General features: G+C 49.6%; 1 protein-coding gene across 1 annotated transcript in view; it reads right to left on the reverse strand.

Annotated features, from left to right (window-relative positions):
* Window positions 1-15,966, reverse strand: part of MED17 (mediator complex subunit 17) — a 106,073-nt gene extending 90,107 nt beyond the window's left edge. Inside the window, exon 1 of the mRNA XM_069202437.1 lies at window positions 15,613-15,966. Coding sequence (XP_069058538.1) covers window positions 15,613-15,853 — 241 coding nt within the window. The 5' untranslated portion in view covers window positions 15,854-15,966. The remainder of the gene's footprint in view (window positions 1-15,612) is intronic.
* Between the last annotated feature and the right edge of the window lie 8,602 nt (window positions 15,967-24,568).

Below are 24,568 nucleotides of genomic sequence, written 5' to 3' on the forward strand. Positions count from 1 at the left end.
AATAGGGGTAGGGGGCCCTCTGGTGGTTAGATGTGCTACATAAAACATGGACCCCCATATATCATCTGCTGAGTGAGTAAGCTCTGTGAAATGTTCTACAAGGGGAGCACCTCACACTCCACATCTGATGCTTGAACTACGTTTGAGTATGCGTGACTTCACTGGCTGAGACATTTGTCCACTATATGATAGGGTGCATGGGTATTTGACACTATACACATTTTTAGTATTACAGCTTGAAAATGTAAATTGTTGATGGTTTTTGCCAGTGCTTGTTTCTAAAGAGGGTGAATAAAAGATCACTGCCCTGAATCAATTGTATAGCCTCTATCGAAAGGTATATGTACAATCTGTTTGGCCCAGGAAACAGGAGAGCACTTCAAAATGTCCATATGCATGTTTGTAAATTATGATCTGGTGCTGGCAGTTGTTCAAGGTGCAAGATTTGGCGCTGATAGACAAGGCAGCAGAGGAAGTGATCAATGACAGGATGCAGTTGCTATAGGAAGCACAGAGGGGCATTTTGAAAAGTGTGGGGCTTAGAGGATTCGCTTGAAGCACCTGTTGTCTGTAGCTGGGCACAATATCCAAATCATTGAGTGTTTCAAAGTGTGCGTTTAAGGCAGACAGAGTTTAGCAAACTCGGAAGCTGCAGCTAACAGTGGCTGTCTGCAGTCTAATGATTCTCTTTTCGTGCATGCTTAAAAGGTAACACACTACCAAGCGGCAAACTTTAAGCAAAATCTCCCTCAAGACCAAACCTGGCCTTTACAGCGGCGCATAACTGCACACAGAGTCTTAATGATACTGCTGGAAAAAAAGAAAAATAAGAATCTACCTCCAATCGCAGGAAGTGGATGCAACCATTACCAAACCACAGCACAAATAGTGCTACGTCCCTACAACTGAAGTGGTCATTTGGACGCTGTGGTGTTTTTTCCAAGCCATGAAGTTGTCTGGGGGTGGTGAAAATAAACAGCACCTTTTGGAAGTGTTGGTGTGAAAACAGTAAATGCTGCAGCACTGTGCAAATATATATATATTTTTATAGCGCAAACAGGGCCCAAAGGAATTGTAGTGCTTTATATGAGCACCAGTTACGTTACAAAAGGACACAATAATTTTCTTTGTTTTTATAGAACCGGGGAGATTGAGTGAATTGCAGAATGTTGAATCGACACCAAGACTCGAACCTGTTTTCCCAATTCCAAAGCCAGCAGTTCAGTTGTGGCGGTTGTCGTGTAATTTTTAATACGTCCCTATATTGGGCTATTGACTGTCACACACATCTCCCCTCGTAAACCCCACAACAGGCCAGTCTCCTAACTTATGTCATATTGTCCCATCCCGTGGACTACAAGGTTGCTGGTTTAAGTGAGGACAAGAAAGCTGCAGCTGTCTTGCCACCAAAACACTCATCTTCCTAGGACAGTGAGCTGATCCAGCCGAGTGTGCCATTCTGATAACCACACATGGATGCTGTCACAGGCATGGATGGAAAATGGAAGGGACACGAGCAACAGACTTGCACTCAGTTTGAGTCTTTTGTTTCCCTCTATGTACCCATGTGCACATGTGCGGCATGTTACAGTGTGCACACCTGCATTACACACTGCAGCTGTATTTTATGTATACACACCAAATTTCACTACATAGTCACTGAGCGGATGATGGAGATGTAACAAGCTTGAACTCACAACTATAGCCCCAGATGAATATACAGGCCTTGTGAAAAACTTAAAAACTTTAAAAAAAAAAAAAAAAACAGCGCTGTACAAGAGGAATCTTTTCACAGAAATCCAGCCCAATCAAGATGGCTCTTAGTTTCAGGGAAGCCAGCACTCAACTGTGTGAGAGACAGCCATGTACCTTGGAATGTAAATGCAGCTGAGTAGGGCTACCAAGGGGGGAGGGGGGCTTTAAAGATTATGAAGACAAATGCGGGAGCTGCGGCAATAACTGGTAGTTAGGGGAACAACAGAGGAGCTGGGATGGATGTGGGCTGTAAAGATAAAAAAAAAGACAAAACCAGGAACAGCGGTAGCGAAAGGCCAACCCAACTGATACGAAAACAAGAAAAGAAAAGAAAAGAACATGTGTCAGGCCCAGAAAACTCCAAATAGGATTTAAACATTTGGAAATTGTATCCTTTGCCACGATGCAATACAACAGAAGGGTGTGTGAGATGAAGGCTTTTAATTATGCAGTTTTCATAACCATCCCGCTCTTATGCTCCACAGTGGTGCCCATGTGCCGATGACTTGGTAATAAATTCAGTGGGCCTTGTACAAATGATGCAAGCATTATGTTTAACATGTTTGATTCATTAAAGCATGCTTGCTTTATCAGCCTGCCAGAAACATCTGTTGCCTGGGTAATGGTGCCATCGAGGACACAAAGTTGTTTTCATGCATGTCCACGGACAAAAATATAACAAGGAGTATGTAAAAACCCAACAATGCCAGCAGAAATGCATGTGCAGTATATTTCATTGCATTGCAACAAAACCTATTTTCGCACTTTAGTTTTCCTTAGGGATAGTCCAAGTAGCACAACACGTGTCACAAGTAACATATAAACATTGGCCATGCAAGTCACCATGAGCACAAGACAATACCTGATGATGTGCCAGTTGTGAAGCCTCATGCGAGACTCTGCACTCGGTAAACAAAAAAAAAACATTTGCACACTGACACAATTCAGCAATTACACTCCAACCACGGAAGCAGTGAAAAAAACTAGTCGAAGGAACTGTGAAAGCGAAAGAGAGATAAAAAGGAGACAGACACGACACACAGATTCAATCATGTGCACAGAAAACAAGACTTACCCTACACATCTGTGAGTCTGGAGAAAGCTGAAAACGCACAGAAGACAGGCAAACAGTGTCTGACATTTGACCTCGGTCTCTGAATGCATAGCAAATGTGACGATAAGAAGATTTACCGGCCTGTTTACTGAGGAGCTTGAAGTGAGTGAAACAGGACCAATCATGTCAATTGCTTTTCAACAAAGAAAAAGGTAGTTCCTAAAACAGATGCTAAAATGGTGATCAGTGGACTGATATAGTACTTGGTCCCTGCTCTCAGGAAGGGTTAAAGACAGCAAGAGGAATTACAAATGCATGCCATGGACAAATGGGGAAAATCAACAGGAAAGTGATGACAGAGCCAGCAAACAGGGAGCCTATGGGCGGGCTGAAGCCCACAAAGTATATACAACATTTCTCGAAGAGACAGCGCAAGCTCTGTCTAGCCGAGACCTAACAATCGGAGACTATCAGTGACAGGAGAAAGTCAGACTTTTGTCCTGCCCGGTGTGAAGTTCACTCAGACTCAGAGGACTCTGCTCTCTCACCGGCTTTGCCCTCATGTTGAGAACATATTCGAAAGCAGGTAACTTCAGATACTGTCCACTGTAGTTGGATGATCAACATGTACTCCACCACTAGTTTAGGCAAATGAAATTCATCTCTCCCTCTTATATGTACCCATACTCTAAATTAATTCTTGCCATGGGGCTAGGAAATATTTCCTATAAACAAGGTTCATGTCTGCTTTCAAATTTTATAAGCCTTCTGTGATCCAATCACAGGCTACAGCAAAGCTCCTAGAATAGACAATAACAACAGAAGGTAGCAGAGGGATATGGAAAAAATTCTATTATCAGGGTGCAAAGAGTAACCAATTTGCTCACAATATCTAGATAGGCTGAGGGGCATGACATTTGTGGGAACATGATTGCTGCCTGATGGCCCATTGCTACAGCAATAAAAGACTCTGGAAGGTGAAGACTAAGATGCAGACTTGTTTCGAAATAACGTATGTTGCCTCTGCAGATTTAAGGGGGTGGAGATGTACACTGATTAAAACTAAACAAGTGAGCAGAGAAAAAATAAAAATGAAGGCTGGCCAGCAAGAAACAATATGCACAGAAAGTTAGTAAAGGGCCCCATTTGTATGATAGGACTTTTTTTTCTATTTTGGAAGGACCATCACAGGAATTGTGTCTGCTGTCCCTTGCAGGCCACCATCCCTATGATTATAGCCAATCACAAAAGATCGCAAATTGCAACCTGTCCAGTGACTAATAATTAAGGAGGTCGTTCTGCGACTTCCGGCGATTCCCCATTTAGTAAACTAACATATTATTAAATAGGTCACTTCACAAAATCAGATTGGGTTCACAAAAAGTCAGTGCACAATTTAGGACTGCTTTTTGCAACTTCAACCTTTGTACAGCTGGTCACAAGTACTCAGTAATCAGGAAGGGTAGCCCAGACGCTGAACAGCCTTGAAGTAGTAAGGGGTAGTATGATTTTTCCTAGTTGGCTGGCCTCAACATACTTCTACTTCTAATGTCGACAAATGCAGGTGGATATCTTTGGGATGGTGTTGGTCAGGATAATGGGACCACGTGTCCAGGAAACAGGCAGGATACCACAACACATTGCACCAGCTCTAAATTATTAGAGAGTAGTTTGTTTTTTTCTAGTTTGCAAGATTCCATGTCGTCCCACTACTAATGTTGATTTAAGTAGGCTGCAGGGTGCTATCTTTGTAATGGTAATCAGCACGATAGGACTAAATGCCTGGGAATTAAAAAGACAAGCATCAAGCATCGCCACCAGCCATAAAGTAATAATGAGTAGTGTGATTGTTTTAATAAATGTTCCTATAGGGCACAGGGTCGGAGTTCTTGGAAAAACAAGGCAGGCAAAGGCCTCACTCTCCAAAGGCAGATAAGAGCTGAAGTACCCAGAAGACTCAATAAACACACTTTAATAGTAAGAGAGGACATTCGTGGAAGATGGATTAAGAGCCTTCTCAAATAGAAAATTACACCTATTGGTTACTATTGTTTAGGAGTAAAGTCTTTCTGCTACTAGTGAGAGCAGAGTTAATTGTAGACAAGTTGGATAACAAAAAGGGACCATGCAAAGGAGATCAGATTGAAAATTAACTTGTGGAGACATTCCTAAAAAACTGTCTTTCCCCAACACTTAGAGGACAAAGAAGAGCTTGCCTATGATTAAACAAAATTAAGACTACCAAATCTATGTCATGCAGCTATCCTAGCCAAAATACTGGTAGCTGTGTTGGACTTTTTTCACCATACTGTCTCGTTTTAAACATAAGGTAAGTTGTCATATACTACTAGTACTGAAAATGAACATGAGAAAGTTCTCCTCATGTAAACTAGAAAGAATAAGAGTCTCTGGGATCTACAAAAAGTGTTGGGTTTGCATAAAGGAGCGAGGAAAGAAGGAGAACACTGAGTGGGCAGATTCGTTCTTGTGCTGTCAGGGAAGCAACCTACTAAGCTCATTGTTTCTCACCCTTGCAGGTTCAGGCTTGTCTGACTTGTGTTGATTCACCTTTGGAAGAACGTGATGTGCTTGAAGAGTGAATCCTTTCTTCAAATTGTGTCTTGCTTCTGCCTAGCAGGAAGAGGAAATGGAAACTTAGGGGGTCATTCTGACCTCGGCAGTAAAAGGCGCTTACTGCCGGTCAGAAGACCGCCATAACACCGTCGCGGCAAACCGCCACGGTCATTCTGACCCGCAACTTGCAAACCGGCAAAAACCCGACATCCACAAAACTCCGCCATACCAAAGGTCAGCGAAAAAATGGCGATGACCAAACCTCCACCGTCACGCCAACAGAAATACGCCCACACTATCACGACACACGAATCCACGCGGCGGTTTTTCAAACGCAGTATTCCATTGGCGGTACACACCGCCGCGGTCAAAATACACACACACATAGAAAACTCAGCCACATTGGTCATTTTGAAACACACACACCTGATACACATACTAACACCACTCCCACACACCCAACACAATATAAAACACACACCCACATCACCCACAAACCCCTACGACCCGAAATTATTGACAAAGGCTAGAGAGAGAGCACAGAATAGACAATCCCACAACACAGAGGCACACAACACCATCACCCACACAGAATCCACGCACCAAACACCACACACCACCACACGCACCACACTCATCACCACAAACGCCAACCCACACCTCATCCACACCACCCCATGGCACCCCAAAGACACCCCAGGTTCAGTGACGCAGAACTCAGGGTCATGGTGGAGGAAATAGTCCGTGTAGAGCCCCAGCTCTTCGGGGCACAGGTGCAGCATACCACAATTGCCAGGAAGATGGAGCTATGGCAAAGGATAGTGGACAGGGTCAACGCGGTGGGACAGCATCCACGCAATCGGGATGACATAAGGAAGCGCTGGAACGACCTACGGGGGAAGGTGCGTTCCATGGTATCAAGGCACAACATTGCGGTGCAGAAGACTGGCGGCGGACCCCCACCTACTCCCCCAGAATTCACAGCATGGGAGGAGGAAGTCTTGCACATCCTGCATCCTGAGGGCCTCGCAGGAGTAGGCGGAGGAATGGACTCTGGTAAGTCAAATCTTCACTACTTCATTCCCCCCACCCCACCTGCATGCCAAATCATACCCCCACCCTCACCCCCACCCCCATCACACCAACTCCTTGCAAATGGCTCACCATCACAACCCACCCATCCCAACACCAAGCCTTGCATGCGACCACAAAGCATGGACACCCATCACTAAAGCATGCCCACTGCACACACACATCACCCCCACAAGCCACCCTCACAAAAGCCCCCACAAGGGAATGCCTGCACTTGGGTACACGGACACCCACCCATCACACGAAATGCCACACACAGAAGCAATAACCATACCTTTATACCCCTGCAGGACCCGAACGCCACCACACCGCCACGGAGAGTACAGAGATGTCCATCCCACCCCCAGAAGAGGCCCCCAGCGATGACAGCAGCTCTGTCTCCCTGGACCCAGATGACCAGCCCGGCCCATCGGGGACCTCTGGACAGTCGGTTCCCCACAGACAGCCACAGGCTACACCAGACCCAACCCCCTCTGGGAACACCACCACAGCTCCCACCCAGCGGGCCCATGCCTCTGTCTCCAGGACACGTCAATCAGCGGTGTGTCCACCACTACAGGGCACCCAGGTTGACGCACCACCCCAACAACAACAGGGACCTGGGGGCAGTGGTAGTGGGCACACCGTCCAGGGGACAGAGGCCCAGGAACACAGGGGAACTGGGAGGGCTGCTGTGCGACAGGGGGGGGGGGGGGACAGGCCCAGGGAACTCACTCTCCAAGAGGCCCTCTCTTCCATCATGGGAGCTTACCACCACTCCCAGGAGACGATGGCGACGGTACTGGCCAGGTTCCAGGAGATCCAGGCACTGCAGGAGGAACGGTACATGGGGTTCAGAGAGGAACTGAGGAACATCGGTTCCGCAATGGGGACCATCGTCGTGGCCCTTAACCAGATAGTCACCACATTGCGGGACCATGTGGCACCCCAAAGGGCCCCTGTCACTAGCCCAGGCCAGGAACAGCCTACCACCTCCGCCGGCGCTAGTGGACAGGAGGCCCCCACACAACAACAGGCCACCAGAACCCCACCTCCTGCAGAAGAAGAACCACCCCGCAAGCGGAACCTGAGATCTCACAAGAAGACAGAGTAGGATTGCAAGACCCCCGCCAGCATAAGATACCCCCTGATGTCATCCCACTGTCCCACATTGTCACCCTGTCCAACCTTTAACTGCCCCTGCTCCATCCTTCCACAGGCATATGGACAATGCGCCTGTGCGTCTGAGAACTGGACTCTGCCATGGACATTACTCCACCCCCACCCATCACCGTTTTACAATCATGTACCTATATGTAGCACTTAAAATAAATCACTTATTGCACTTAAAATAACAGGAGTCTGCTTGTATTCTTAACAAATGTATTACACATAACGGTGCAATAATGTCCAGTTACTTCGTGATGACAACATACCAATTTCAATAAGCTTTAGTCCATGGGCAAACAAAGCAGAAGTCACACAGTGGGTCATACAGCTCTGAAAAGGGAAGGGAAAGTCACAAATCAGTTAACAAGAACTGGGGGGAAACACAGACAGTAGAGACGCATGAGGCCTTAAGTAAATGTAATATGGCGTGGGTGATTCTTACCTGTGTGCTATTGAAAATATTGCTGTATGACTGTATCCCTGTTGTCCGTGTCGTCCCCGTCGTCTTCCTCCTCTTCACTCTCCACAGGCTCCACAGCTGCTACAACACCACCATCTGGACCATCCTCCTGCAGAAAAGGCACCTGGCGTCGCAAAGCAAGACTGTGAAGCATACAGCAGGCCACGATGATATGGCACACCTTCTTTGGTGAGTACATTAGGGATCCCTCTGTCATATGCAGGCACCTAAACCTGGCCTTCAGGACCCCGAAGGTCCATTCTATGATCCTCCTAGTTCGCCCATGGGCCTCATTGTACCGTTCCTCTGCCCTGGTCCGGGGATTCCTAACTGGGGTCAGTAGCCACGACAGGATGGGGTAACCAGAGTCACCAATTAGCCACACACGGTGTCTCTGTAGCTGTTCCATCACATAAGGGATGCTGCTATTTCGCATGACATACGCGTCATGCACTGACCCAGGGAACTTGGCATTTACATGGGAGATGTACTGGTCAGCCAAACAGACCACCTGGACATTCATCGAATGATAACTTTTTCTGTTTCTGTACACCTGCTCACTTTCTTTGGGGGGGAACCAAAGCCACATGGGTCCCATCAATGGCACCAATGATGTTGGGGATATGTCCAAGGGCATAGAAATCACCCTTCACTGTAGCCAAATCGCCCACCTCAAGGAAAATAATGTAGCTCCGCATGTATTTCATCAGGGCAGACAACACTCTGGACAAAACCTTTGAAAACATAGGCTGAGACATCCCAGATGACATGGCCACTGTTGTCTGAAAAGACCCACTTGCCAAAAAATGGAGTACTGACAGAACCTGCACCAGAGGGGGAATCCCTGTGGGTTGGCGGATGGGGGACATCAGGTCTGGCTCCAGCTGGGCACATAGTTCATGTATAGTTGCTCTGTCAAGCCAGTATGTAAGTATGATATGTCGTTCTTTCATTGTCGACAGGTCCACCAGCGGTCGGTACACAGGAGGATTCATCCTTCTCCTCGCAAGTCCCAGCGGACGGTGCCTAGGAAGGACAACATGGAGCACAGAGTCAAGCAACCCACAGGTTCGTTCACACAGCTTGCACAGTACACGAATCGCTATGCATTGAAAGGCTTGTATGAGTGGCAATGCAAGGCCTAGGCCTGTGTGACGCAGTAGAAATTATGCCATGTGGGCCCTTGAAATGGCAGCTGCCTGACCTGTGAAGTGTGACAGTGGGATGTGAGGTCAATGCGCTGGCGTGGCACACCGTGGCGGTAGGCGGTCGAAGACCGTGGTGCTAAGCCGCATTGGTTAACATTGAACCCTATGGGTTTCAGTAGCCAATGACGATGTGCGCCGGCGGTCGCGGTACGCACCGCCGCGGGCGTGACCGCCATTTTCTATCTGATTAATCACTCGAGACCTGATCATCCACAGGAGAGGACCTATACTGCAAGTGCTGCTGTGACCTCGGTCTGGGAGATACAATGGCTGCTGCGACTGGAGAAAGGGCCCCTGCCTTCACTACTGAAGAATTGGAGAAACTTGTTGATGGGGTCCTCCCCCAGTATGCGCTACTCTACGGTCCTCCAGACCAACAGGTTAGTACACAGGGTGCACGTTAAATGGGCTATGCCTGTGTTGAGTGGGGTGTATGTAAGATGGTGGGGAGGGGAGCGAATGAGGAGTGCAACGCACGAAAGATGAGAGCATGTGCCACATGGCAAGGTTGGGGAGGGGGGGGGGCACTCACATTGACCAGGCAGAAAAGTAATGAGATTTCCTTTACCACCCTGTACATGTCACATAGGTCAGCGCCCATCAGAAGATCGACATTTGGCGTGCCATCGCCAAGAACGTCCGGGCCCTGGGGGTCCACAACAGACGGGGCACCCACTGCCGAAAGAGGTGGGAGGACATCCGCTGCGGGACCAGAAAGACCGCCGAGTCTCTGCTGGGGATGGCCTCCCAACGTAGGAGGGGTGCCAGCCGCCAATTGACCCCCCTGATGTCCCGGATCCTGGCGGTGGCCTACCCCGATTTGGATGGGCGCGTGAGGACATCACAGCAGACACAAGGGGGTGAGTATCAGCACATTCTGCTATCTTTGCGCGCAGTGAAGGTGTCTGGGTGGGGGAGGAGGGCTGTGGCTATCTCTAGGCCAGGGCGCATTCTGTAGGCTAGGCCCCTCCGTTAGGCATGGCCCTGTGCCCCCGCCCCCCACCTCTGTAGGGTGCCAAGTACAGCTATCCATGGTCCGTCCTCACCCATGTGTGCATTTGTCGTCCATAGACCTGTAGGCCTAGTCACAATAACTGAGTAGTGTACCCCGATTGCGCGGCCTAGTGCAGGGGGCTTCTGTGTCTGTCCTCTCCGACAACGGTGTTGCCAATACATGCACTCAACCTGTCTTCATTTCTCCCCCCCCCCATTTTCTTTGTCTTCCTGTTCATGTGTGCATTAGCATCATCAGGCGGAGGAGAAGTGGCATCGGCGCACGAGGGAGCTGCATCTCACATGGCCCCGGAGGGCCATGCAACAGACTCCGAGTACACCAGTGAGACGGAGGGCGAGTGGAGCTCCACAACGGGGACCCGTGGAGACGTCAGCGACACCGACACGTCCTCGGAAGGGAGCTCCCTTGCGGTGGCGGCAACATCCGTGCCCATCGCCACAACAGGTACAGCCGCCACCCAGCGCACCAGCGCCGCCCTCCCAGCAGCCCCTCAGCCTTCGCTCCGTGCCCGCTCGCCCAGGAAGGCGGGCATCTCCTTCGCCCCAGGCACCTCAGGCCCTGCCCCAGTAACCCCTGCTGCCCTCAGTGAGGAGGTCATTGACCTCCTGAGGACGCTCATTGTTGGGCAGTCTACCCTTTTGAATGCCATCCAGGGTGTAGAAAGGGAGGTGCATCGGAGCAATGCATACCTGGAGGGCATTCATTCGGGTCAGGCTGCCCATCAGCGATCGTTCAACGCTCTGGCCTCAGCACTGACGGCAGCCATTGTCCCTTTCTCCAGCCTCCCTCTTCTGACTCCCTCCACCCAGTCCCAGTCTCCTGTTCCTCTGCCTATCCCATCCACACCATCAGACCAGTCTGCACACACCTCTACACCCAAGGGCAGCTCATCCAGACATAAGCACCACAGATCCCACAAGCATTCACCCAAGCAACATCCAGATGCAGACATGCCAACAGTCACTACCACCTCTGTGTCCCCCACCTCCTCATCTCCCTCCTCCCTCCCTGTGACGTCTCCACTCACACCTGCATGCACACCACCATCAGCCAGTACTTCCATCACCAGCACACCCTCCATTACAGTCCGCACATGTGCAGTCACCACCCCCACTGCCATTTACACGTCCCCTGTGTCCTCTCCCAGTGTGTCTGTCACCCCCTCTTCCAAACCACACAAACGCAGGCAGCCACCCACCCAACAGCCATCCACCTCACGACAGCCTCCGTCACAAGCACCTGCACCCAAAGACAGCACACTTGACTCTCCTACAACCACATCCTCTTCCTCCACTCCCATACCCACTACACCTACCCGTCCCTGTCCTTCCAAAGTGCTTTTCCTTTCCAACCTTGACCTCGTTCCAACCACTGACCCACCCCCTCCATCTGGTAAGAGTAAAAAAAGCACCTCAGCCACCACCAGCCCTGCATCTACTATGACCATTGTGCAGGGCTATTGGAGTCCACCAGCTCCTAGGCCAGGAACATCGGCCAGCAGCAAGGGGACAGCCAGCCCACCCCCTGGGAAGAGGACAAAAAAAAATAAGGGCCGGCGCGACAAGCCTGAGACGACTGCCACCAAGGACAGTAGCCTTGCCCCATCACCTGCCACATCATCAAAGGGAGGCAAGGGCCACAGAGCTTCAGCGAAGGAGGGCAAAGGCAGCAGGGCGGAGAAGTCAGGCAGCAGGCGAGCTGCCCAGGAGGGCCCCACCAGCCCCATTCCGGTGGTGACGGACGACACCCACGGGCCCAGGACTCCATCACAGGAGGGCCCCGCGACCGCAACGTCGGATGGCGAGTGAGCGGGAAGTCTTGGCCAGGTCTGGCTCCCTAGAAACACAGGACAAGCACCGCTGAACAGGGCCCCGCCGTGAGAATCACCGCTGAACAGGGCCCCGCCGTGACAAGAACCGCTGAACAGGGGCCCGCCGTGACAAAAACCGCTGAACAGGGGCCCGCCGTGACAAGAACCGCTCCGCTGGGCCCTTCCTTTCAAGCACCGCTCCGCTGGGCCATTCCTGTCAAGCACCGCTCCGCTGGGCCCTTCCTGTCAAGCACCGCTCCGCTGGGCCCTTCCTGTCAAGCACCGCTCCGCTGGGCCCTTCCTGTCAAGCACCGCTCCGCTGGGCCCTTCCTGTCAAGCACCGCTCCGCTGGGCCCTTCCTGTCAAGCACCGCTCCGCTGGGCCCTTCCTGTCAAGCACCGCTCCGCTGGGCCCTTCCTGTCAAGCACCGCTCCGCTGGGCCCTTCCTGTCAAGCACCGCTCCGCTGGCCACCGCCGTCTCAAGCACCGCTCCGCTGGGCCCTTCATCTCAAGCACCGCTCCGCTGGGCCCTTCATCTCAAGCACCGCTCCGCTGGGCCCTTCCTCTCAAGCACCGCTCCGCTGGCCACCGCCGTCTCAAGCACGGCTCCGCTGGGCCCTTCCTGTCAAGCACCGCTCCGCTGGGCCCTTCCTGTCAAGCACCGCTCCGCTGGCCACCGCCGTCTCAAGCACCGCTCCGCTGGGCCCTTCATCTCAAGCACCGCTCCGCTGGGCCCTTCATCTCAAGCACCGCTCCGCTGGGCCCTTCCTCTCAAGCACCGCTCCGCTGGCCACCGCCGTCTCAAGCACCGCTGGCCCATTGACAGTGCCGGTTCTGTGTCGAGCAGGGCTTCACGAAGCACTCTGGGCACCATGCCTCCTCCATTAACAGTGGAGTCGGTAATCCATCTGATGGACTGTGGCTTTGCACTTCCCAGGATGGTACAGTGGGCAAGCCACCCACTGTAGAGACTTGTGAGACTGTGGCTTTGCACTTCCCAGGATGGTACAGTGGGCAAGCCACCCACTGTAGAGACTTGTGAGACTTTGGCTTTGCACTCCCCAGGATGGCACAGTGGGCAAGCCACCCACTGTAGAGACTTGTGAGACTGTGGCTTTGCACTCCCCAGGATGGCACAGTGGGCAAGCCACCCACTGTAGAGACTTGTGAGACTGTGGCTTTGCCCTCCCCAGGATGGCACAGTGGGCATGGAGGCCCCTCGTGGATCTGGCGTTGTGGACTCATGTGGCTGAGGTGCCCCCCCTTCCCTTCCCCCTGAGGTGCCTGTAGTTTTATCATCTGATGCCCCAGCAGTGTTCTCTCCAATGGTATCTGGTCTCCTGTGTGGGCTTTGCCCCTGTGTTTGCGCACATTGGCCCACGGACTATGGAACTTTGACAGAATGCATTGGTGTGTAGGTATTTGGGGTGGGGGGGTGGGTGTATGGCATATGTGTGTGCCCGTAAGCTTTCCTCCTCCCCCCTCCCCTGTGTCGTAGGTGCAGTACTCACCGTTGTCGTCTGCGCCGGCGTTTGTACTCCTGGTAGATGAGCAGGTAGACAATAGCTGGTAGGATGTTTAATTCGGGTTCCATGCTGTCCTCCGTCCTCGTGGAGTGTGTAGAGGTGAGCGTTTTCCCGTTCGTAGTCTGTTTCCGCCGTGTTTTTATCGGCGGGGCTCCCGCCCCGGAAAAGGTGGCGGATTGGTGAGTTGTGATAGGGTGGGCGGTACATTGTCTGCCGCCTGCCTGCTGGCAGTGACCGCCGCGCTGTTTGTCTGTCCCGCCGTGGCGGTCGGAGTGTTAAAGTGGCGGCCTGTGTTGGCGGTTCCCACCAGGGTCAGAATCCCATTTTTTTGACCGCCGCTTTATCACCGACCGCCAGGGTTGGAATTACCCCCTTAGTCTTTTGTACATTGTGTAGTTCTTTTCAGGTTGCCAAACTTAATAGATCTTCCTCTTCTTTCCATTAGGAGTATTTGTACAGCAGAGGGCAGTATCCCTGCCTTTGAAGAGATATATGGCCAGTGGTTGAAGCGTATTAAAAAAGTATGGGAACTGTGTTCCTCAGTTCTCTAGCGGCGGGGGTCAGTGAGGTGTGGAGGTGAAGTCAAAAACACAGCTAAAAAGAGCAGAATATCCTGGGAAATAGAGGCATGTGTGTCTATAGTGCTATGAAGCCCCAGCCTGTGACAAAGCACAGTGAATATGTAAGTAATTATTTTTAAAAATGTATTACATGCAGTACAAGTTAAACTGCTGTAAAATGTGCACAAAGACTCGGTGATTAAGTGATCAAAGTGCTTTCAAAAGTTAGAAATGTGCAAGCAGACTGTACCTATTGCAAACCTCTTTTTATAGGTTATCCATTAAAAGGAGGCATTCCAGGATTGGTGACATCCTCCAGTGCTTCTCAAAGTGAATACCTGTCACCAGGAGGCATCAGGTGATTGTATGAATTAAAGCATTGACTGGCTCCGAAGGAGCCTTTAGATCTGCCAATTAATCAATTGCACACATTTACATTTATTTCAGGTAACAGTCTATGCCTTCTTTCTCTTCACAGCGCAGAGGACCCGTCTTACGCTTTCGACCAGAGGTGAGTTAAGCTTAGCACTGACCATACAAGAAATATATATATATTTTTTTAAACAAAAATTATAGGAACTGTTTTGGTAGTAATGTAAACGTCTGGGAATGTTGTCCCCAAAAGATCCTTTCCACTTCAACCTCTGCGAGTGGCTACAGCTCAAGACACCAACTTCCATTCTCACCCATTTGCCATTAATTTATACATATAACCGCATCACTACCTTGCACTCGTTGTCATGTAGATTTCTGGGCATTCTCTGTTTACTCCACCCCCTTAATTATGCACAGGCACACAGCATTACTGCCCTTCTGGCTACCTGCCTACATATTTTAGTCCCCACACCAACGGGCGTGCCTGTGACTTAAAGCACCCAGGTAAAATCCTTGCCTCTAGTATAGCAAAAACCTTGAAACACAAAACTCAACCACAGTCTAAAGTAAATTATAATCATCAGCTAATTACAATTACATTTCCACGCCTATGAAATACACATCCTAGTACATCACACTGCTAGGGAAGGCAAAATAAGAAAACATATCTCAACACTATTGTGTGGCAACAAAACGCTTTCAACAGAGGCGTAAAAGAAATCACTCTGGCAACCATGCACTCTCTCGCAATGTAGCGTGTTACCTGGCTGAGAATACACACCGGCGCTCCACAACTGGGTATGAAGCACTCTTTAAATGCTACAATGCAATCAATGCTTGTAATGTAAAATAGAAGCACCGGTACTCACTATCCCAGAGTGCCTGTACTGCTGCTCTCCAATAGAAAGTACAGCAGCCTTGCTATAAAGTGCACGAGCTTAGCATCTGTTCAATTACAGCCCTGCCTACAGTACATCTACCCTACCGTAAACTACTGCACACCCCAATACCCTTCTCTGGGCCACGGTCCTTACCCTCTTCGTCCTCCGGTTCAGAAGCCCCCCAGTCCCGACCTGAGGGAGAGCCGCCCGCTTCGTCCTCGCCTCCGGACCCGGTGCTGAAGTCGATGCGCTGTGCCAAGCGAGCTAGGTTCTGGGACATGTCCAGGGGCTGCACGTAGGTCTCGGATCCATCCAGACCCACCTCCTGCACCTGCTTTTCGCAGGCCGACTCAATGCTGATCCGCACAGCGGGCGCTGACCCTGGGCCCGACATGATCCTAAAAGCGATGTTTGCTAATAGGGTCAGAAAGGAGAAGACTGCACCGAGGACCGCGGAACACAGAGTTCTGCAGACGATGCCAACTACGGGTGCCCCGCCAGGACAAAACTGTCACGCTGCCTTAACTTCCGAGTCGTTCACTTTTAACTAGCAGATGGCAAAAGGAGCGGCCATGTTGAACTGGAGTTACTTACTCCAATGAAATCAGAAAGCAACCATTGTCAGCAAAATTAGAAGGTCGTTAAATATTTTATGAACTGCGTCTGCTTTGTAATGTGAACTATGCATACTGTATAACAAGAATTTGCATTGAAATGGGTCTCGCATTCGCTTGAATTAGAGCTATTGGTGTCGTAAATTCATAACTGGACTTTTCTTGCCACATTAACTCGTCAACTCTGCCGCATAATTTGTAATCAGTAAATGCACACGCAGCCAGTGAGAATAAAATTAAGTATGCTGTGGTAGGCCTCCCACAAAGCGAATGGAGAGATAGCGTTGAAGCTCATTCAGGTACTGCCATTTCTTCCCACGCTGTCCAAATGGACTGTCAATTGTATACTTTAATTATTTTATCCGTGTGTAACATGCTTCCGATTAGATACAGCAAATCATATCATTGCAAACATGCCTACTTCTAACAAAAAACAAGTATTTATATCGCCATCTTCCAGCCTAATTGATCCTTCCATGGGCTGTTATATATTGTACACATAATGGCACAGTCAAATGTAAATGAACAGGCAGGAAACATTAAATTAAATTACAAAAAGCAGGTTAACCTGCATATCGCTGGTAAAATGCATACACTCTACCAATGGGTTATGAAATGTTGCCCACACTCTTTGTATACAGTTACACGTCCGTACAACGCTACACTGAGACGGTGGAGGACGAACGAGCCAGTTTCGTGGACTCAACCCGCAAAAGAATTTCACGGTATTGGTATTTCGCAAGTATCGTTTTGCAGCGTAATGGTGGCTGCAGCTGCCTTATTGCCTCCGGGTTGATTCTTATCCAAAAATAAATCATGTGACAGGATGGGGAAAAAAAACATCCACAGGGAGTATGCAGCCTTAAAATCAAGTACAAAATTACACAGATATCAGACACCGGTGATGTAGGGGAGAAAAATCTAGTTAAAGGACAAAGCATTTTAGCCTGAATGTTGTCTTGTGCATGTTCTGTTTTTGAGAGGGTGGGTAGATGAGTTGACCACCGATCGAGTTTGCCCTGAATGAAACATCAAAGCGCTATGGCTGCTATGAGCATGAGCACGACAGAAACAAAAGAGAAAAGAAGTTCGCTCACAGTCGAGTATATCGCCAATGGTATAATTATCCACTTAATAGGATCGGTCCCCAAGGCGGTAACAAAGCAGCTTCAAGGCGGGACAAACGTAAAGTATTTACCAATGACATCATGGATTTTTGAAAGGCAAGCCCATGAATGAGTGAAAGTGATGAGCGTGAGGTGGATATGGTTAAAAGCCCACAATACTAACAACAGGTCAAAGCGCTTGCACACAACCTAAAAAAGGATCATAACAAACATTTTGATGAAACAAGGTGGCGTGCTGAAATATTTGAAAACCTTTTGACATTTTTATTTTTTGCAAGGTCTTTTACTCGATCTCCCAGAACGCTAATAAAAGTAGTTTCCTGATTTGAAAACATATGTATTACTTTTTGTTTAAACTGGGTATTCAATACTATAATTTTAATTAGTGCATCCTTATAAGATGGTTGGTTGTCTTCTCTGCATTTTGTGTTTTTTGCTTTGGTATTTGTATCATCGTTGCCTCTTGTCTGTGCTGTTGTAAGTTATGTACTGGTTGAAAATTCCCATTAAAAACTGCAGATTTAGAATTCAACCCAACATTTGCAGAACTCTCCCATTTCCTAAATCCATGCACAAGTTGTTTACCCAATTCTTTAGGTCGAGCGTAAACATGCAAACTCAAGTAATCTTTTAGTATACTTACTTCTGCTTACTTCTTGGGGCTTAAAGCCATTTCATTTGTTTGTTTCAGTGTCATTTAATAATCCTAGCTTGCTAGTGGTCAGTCATGCATCGATGTCCCTCCTTTTTATGGTCTAGCGCATGCGTCTCACATGTGAGACACTGTTGTGTTCAGTAAAGGTCTTTGAGCCGGTCTGTCACTCACCATTTGTTGGTTTGCATGGCACTCTTCTTTGCAGCCTCGTAATTCCTCAAGGCATGTGTGGCATGATTTCTGTTCCTCTGTGTGGAGCAGGGGGGATCAAGCACTAATTAATTTCAACTTAATTAATGCCAATCCGTTGCTCCCGATGTGGTTGAGGTACTTTTTTGTTCATTTTAACTTCCCGTGCCCCGCAAACAGAAGGCTTGTGACTGGCAAAAACATGCCCAGCAGGACAAATACAATTGCAAAGTTTTATTTTTTAAAGCTAACTTTCTTTTATTTTAAGTCGTCTTTTCTCAGTTTCCACTCATGTTTTCTTTTGTTGTTGCTCGTGGGCGCTGTTGTCAAAAGATGACAATTAACTTGTTCGAAGTATGCAAGACCTAATGCATTGCAAATGTTTGTTCTCTTTGGGAGCAGGGACTGACTACTGTATAATTATGCTTTGTCATATTTATCAGTTCTTTGGGGGACTTTTCTTCTTGGTTTCCTGCTCGTGTTTGGCAAAGCTTGCCTTTTCATTCGCAGAGCATTCTTGCTTTCAGCTTAGCTTTGCTGCAACACTGTATCTGTAAACGGGTGTAAATCAGCATCAAGTACCCATGTTGTTTCTGCTTACATTTCACATGCTTTACTTAATCTTGTTTTTTTTCTCTTTGTCGGCTCTCTGCACCCTGTCTCACTACTCTGTCTCAGCAGCCTGGCTCCCGCCTTTCCTTGGCTTGGATTCTTTTTACCGAGTGTGCCTACGGGTGGTCCCCGGTGGTGAAAGCGAGGGCTGAGGCTCGCTTGTTGTTTTATGTTGTATTTGTTGCTTTAAATTTCTATTTAAAGAGGAAAATTAAATACAGTTTTTTCATGATTTGCCCATTTTTTTGTTCCTGACCCTGCTGGTAAAATACTGGTGAGGCAGCATCTCAAAATTGGCTACTTAATTGGGTAAAGGTTATCTGCAAAACATATGGATTCATTAAACTGTGCAAAATCCTTTAGGGCCTGCATCACAACACCTCCCTGGTGTGCCCACCTCTGCTGACCTTCCCGTTGGGCACATGACTTTCCGCTCGCCCTTCAGAGTGTTGCAATGTACTGAGCCTTAATGAGTCAGGAGACTGGCCAAAATACTTTATCTTGGCTTGTGAGTCACCAGCGGCTTGTGAGTCACCAGCAGCTTGCACAGCCCAAGCAGTCCAGCCCCTTTCACCCTCCAGTAGCACAGTGAGAGAAAAAAATACAAAACTGAGCCAGCATTATTTCCTCCAGTCAGACAATCTGTTTTCTGGTGTGCCACTGCCATCTGGGAATTTTTTTTGGAGAGGAATCAAACGTCTGTCGTAGCAGAGCTGTTTATTACCACTATGTGTAAAGCACAACCACTCAAATATCAGCCTTACATGCCAGAGGACAATACATAACGCTAACCGGTAAAGAATGTACTACAACGGTTGCCCTGAAGTAATTGCTGATGTCATTGGTCTTCAGTAGAGGACCTTAAAGGGGCCAAACAGAGCTTTAAGTAGGCAGTTCCACCGGTAGACATGACTTTCACTGAAAGATCACGTGCTGCTTGTAGGTCGATCAGATGGCTCCATGTAAGAGGGACACCACTTTTCCTTTCTTGGATTTTGCTTTTCCATATCATTCAATCAATCAATCATGGTCTTGTATAGCGCACTACTCACCCATACGGCCTCAAGGTACGGAGGGCTGACATCACAGATCAGTCGAAGAGCCATATCTTAAGGTCCTTCCTGAACTGAGGCAGCGATGGCGACTGTCTGAGGTGCGGTGGGAAGGTGTTCCAGCTTTTTGCTGGCAGGCATGAAAATGATCTTCCTCCAGCCGAGGACTTCTTTATTTGGTGTACGTTGGCAAGTGACTGTTGGAACGAGCAGAGGGGTCTAGGAAGGGAGTACCAGTTGATGCGTTTTTTGAGGTAGTTGGGTCCGTCGTCATTGAGGGCTTTGTAGGAGTGTATTAGGAGTTTGAAGTTGATTCTCTTCTCGACAGCGAGCCAGTGGAAGTTCTTCAGGTGTTCTCGGTGGTGGAGGTCTAGCATGAGTCTGGCGGCGGCGTTCTGGACCTGTTGTAGCTTGTTCAGGTTTTTCTTTGAGGTTCCAGCACCAAGGTTGTTGCCGTGGTCAAGTCTGCTTGTGATAAGAGCATGTGTCATGGTTTTCCTGCAGTTGCTTGGTATCCATCTGATGAACTTTCATAGGAGTCGGAGGGTGCGGAAACAGGTGGAGGTGACGAAGTTGACCTGCCTGGTCATGGTGAGTGTTGAGTCGAGGATGACGCCAAGGTTCTGTGTGCGGTCCGTAGGGGTGGGGGGTTTGCGGGCCACCAGGAGTCATCCCAGCCTGACAGTGAGGATCCCAGGACAAGGATCTTGTTTTTTTCCGAGTTCAGCTTGAGGCAGCTTGATTCGCTGATGGTGACGTTGCTGCTGGCGGAGAAAATAGGGTCAAGCGTGTGCCGGAGGTGTGCACTGGTGAGGTAACCAGTTGCTTGAGCCCGATTGTGTCCAGGTTCTCAAGCAGTGTTGCGGTGTTGTGGTCACTGTGATTGTCGAAATGGAAATTGCGGTCGCCTAGGAGAAGGTAGTTGCTGGAGGGGAGAGCAAGGGGGGCTATGAGGTCGATGATAGCGTCGCTGAACACTGGTCGTGGTCCGGATGGTCTGTAAATGAGAGTGCCGCAGGGGGTGGACTTAGGGGTGGTGTGCACTTCAAAGTTTAGCTTGAGGCAGCTTTCCCTCATCCAGGTGGCTACTGCTTCTATCCCGTCTCTGAAATTCGTCTTGGCTGTTGATGGGTTCTCGGTCAGGGAGAGGATCAGTTGGGTGTCATCAGGCTATGAGATGATATTCATCCCGTATTTTCTGAAGTTGGGGGTCAGTGGGATCATGTAGATATTGAACAGCGTGGGGGCTCAGCGACAATCCTTGGGGTACTGTGCAGCTGATGTCGGTGGGTTGTGACTGGTGGGGTGGGAGACTGACTTTCTGTGTTCTGCCTGTCAGGAAGGCGTGAATCCACTGAAGGGCTTTGCCTCGTATGCCTGCTGTGTGGAGTCTGGCGCATAGTGTACGGTGGGATACTGTATCAAAGGTGGCTGAGAGCTCGAGTAGGATGAGGTCTGCTGTCTGTCCTTGGTCGAGGAGGGAGCGAATGTCATCTGTGGCTGCAAGCAGGGAGGTTTCGGTGCCGTGGTTGGTTCTGAATCCTGATTTGGAGCCGTTCATGATGTTGTTGGCATCAATATGTTGTCGAAGCTGGGTGTCGATTGCCTTCTTGGCTCCTTTAGCTGGGAAGAGTAGCAGTGAGATGGGGGTCGATCGGGTCAGCTATGGGTTTCTTTAGAAGAGGGAGAATCTCAGCGTGCTTCCAGTCTTCGGGGTAGGTTGCTGTTTCTAGGAAGCAGTTGATGGTCTTGGAGAGTCCTGGCACAATTGCAGCACTGGCCTTGTTGAAAATGTAGTGTGGGCAGGGGTCATTCGGGGCTCCGGAGTGTATGCTGCACATGGTAGAGAGGGTGTCGTCTGTTGTGGGAGGGGTCCAGGTGTGCAGGAGTCGAGGGGGTTCGGCTGATCCTGGCGGTGGTGTAGTAGGTGGGTTCAACAAGTGTTGGGGTCCGAAGCTGTTGTAAATGTCCTTGATCTTCCTGTGGAAGAAGGTGGCCAGTCTGTCGCAGAGCTCCCGAGATGGAGGGATGTCGGTGGTCTCTGCTTGTGGTTTAGTAAATTCTTTGATGATGTTAAAAAGTTCTTTAGTGTTGTGAGGGGTGAAGTTGATGCGGTCTTGCAGGGCATCCTTCCTGGTAAACCTGATCAGGCTGTGGTGGCATCTTGTGGCGGCTTTGAAGGTTGCCAGATCTTGAGGGGATTTGCTGTTTCTCCACTTCTTCTCCAGCCACCTACATAAGCGCTTTGATTCCTGATGTGCAGGGGTGAACCAGCTGGCTTTTAGGAGCAGTGTTTCCCTGTACTTGTTCGGAGAGGGGTTAGGGTGTTGGGGCAGTTGATGAATCATTAGCAGAGGTTTTGAGCTGAGGTGTTGGCGTCTTGTGTCATGGGGAGGAGAGTTGCTGAGGTTGCTGGTGAGTTGCTCCTCTGGGATCTGGTTCTGTTTTCTGTAGGCAGGGCATGTTTTGTGGGCGTGCGCTGTGGGCGTGGAGATGGAAAAATAGATGCAGAGGTGGTTAGTCCAATGTAGCGAGGGTCGAGTCGCTGATGGTGACGTTGCTGCTGGCGGAGAAAATGGGGTCCAGAGTGTGCCGGCGGTGTGCATTGGTGAGGTAACCAGTTGCTTGAGCCCGATTGTGCCCAGGTTCTCAAGCAGTCTTGCAGTGTTGTAGTCACTGTGATTGTTGAAATGGAAATTGAGGTCGCCTAGGAGGAGGTAGTTGCTGGAGGGGAGAGAAAGGGGGGCTATGAGGTCGATGATAGCGTCACAAAACACTGGTCGTGGTCTGGGTGGTCTGTAGATGAGAGTGCCGCGGGTGGCGGACTTACGGGTGGTGTGCACTTGAAAGTGCAGGTGCTCCATGATGGGGGTGAATTCCTGTGTGTTTATCATCAGTCGGAAGGTATCAGGTATGCTACTCCAATAGGTGTAATGAAACTGAAACAAGACCGCAACTCCTAGAATGCATTGATAATAATAATACTCGGATTTGTATAGCACGAATAGCACGACTAATCACATGTGAGGGTATTCAGATGCTGTTTTTAGGCACGGGGAGATTAAGGGCCAGATGTATCAAGATTCCAGTTAGCGATTTCCAAATTGCGAATTTTAAGAAATCGCAATTTTAGAAATGCAAAACACGATATATCAAATTTGAAAATCGCTAATGACGATTTCTTAAAATTCTCAAAAGCTATTTGCGAGATGCAAATACCGAATCGCAAAAATTTTTGCGATTCAGTAACCTAAAATCGCAAATAGCGAAAACAGCAAACCGGAACAGCCTGATGACATCACAAGCAGGAAGTGAGTCAGCCCATGCTGTTTCCAGAAGCCACACCCATAGGAGCAGTGAGAGAGACACAGCCCAGCACCAGGGAGTCAGCATGAGGAAGCCAGGATCAAACTGCAACATGGCCAATGCTGGCAATGGGAAGGAGAACGGAGACAGGAAGAGGAAGCTAAAATTCAGTGAGAAAGAATTGGAGTTGTTTGTTGAGGAGGTTGTTGGGAACCATGATAGACTCTTTGGCAAGACCTCACTCCAAGGACCGGAGAGTGAGAAGCGGAAACTCTGGTCTGACATCCAGACAAAAATATGCGCAGTGGGTTTCGCGCAGCGCTCTGTGGAGGAGATACGCAAGCGATGGTACGACTTGCGGTCACGTGGCCAGCAGGCTTATGGAGGCAAGGAGCACCGGAGGCGGACCATCCACCCACACACCATCCACACCTATGGAAGACCTGGTGGAGTCCACATTGCTGCCAGAAGCTGTCAGTGGTGTAACTGACATTGACACCTCAGGGACACCCAGCACCAGCAAAGGTAAGGCCAGTGATTCTGTGTATCCCCACATGTGCATGTACACATGCCCCTTAGGAAATAGAACATAGCTTGATGCACAATGAAAAGTAGTACATGTCACATCTTACATACACCACAACAGTGCCTTGTGGGAGTGGTGGTACACAAACCTAAGGTGAATACACAACATAAATAGCAAGATAGTGGTCAGCCACATAGAGAAACACCACACACGACTCAGGGTGACAATTTAATTGTACATTTAACCTCTTCTGTGCCTTGGACGAGATGATCTCGTCCAAGGCTACAGTTCCCCTGTGCCTTGGACGAGATCATCTCGTCCTAGGCACAGGGGAACTTGGGGGCGCGCTAGCGCGCCCCCCCGTGCACCCCCCTCCCCCCCCCCAGGCGGGGATGGAAGGGGAAGACCTTCCCCTTCCACCCCCGCCCCCCCCCACGGCAATCCGATGACGTCAGCGCGCGCACAGCGCGCTGACGTCATCTAGTGTTGCCGGGCGCGCTGGAAGCCATTTGCTTCCAGCGCGTCTACCGAGGAGGACACGAAAGGTGAGTCCTCTTCGTTTTTGGGGGTCGGGGGTGGTGGGAAACAGACACGGGGGGAAAGGAAAGGGTTTTTCCTTTCCCCCGGTGCCTGTTTTCATTAGATTCCTGCTCCACTAGCCACCAGGGATTTATTTTTTTCAATATTTTGGGGGCGACCCCTTGGGCAAGGGTCGCCCCCCCCGGGGGCAATTATTTTTAGTATTTCGCCCCCCCCTGGGGGCAGATCCGCCGTTTTTTCGGCGGATCTGCCCCCAGGGGGGGGCGAAAACCACTAGACACCAGGGATAGTGTTATTTTGCCATAATTTTGGGGGCGACCCCTTGGGCAAGTGTCGCCCCCCCCCGGGGGCAATTTTTTTTTGTATTTCGCCCCCCCCGGGGGCAGATCTGCCGATTTTTCGGCGGATCTGCCCCCAGGGGGGGGCGAAAACCACTAGACACCAGGGAAAATGTATTATATTTATTATTTTGGGGGCGACCCCTTGGG

Source organism: Pleurodeles waltl, chromosome 8, assembly GCF_031143425.1.
Source record: "Pleurodeles waltl isolate 20211129_DDA chromosome 8, aPleWal1.hap1.20221129, whole genome shotgun sequence".
NCBI classification, from domain to species: Eukaryota; Metazoa; Chordata; class Amphibia; order Caudata; family Salamandridae; genus Pleurodeles; species Pleurodeles waltl.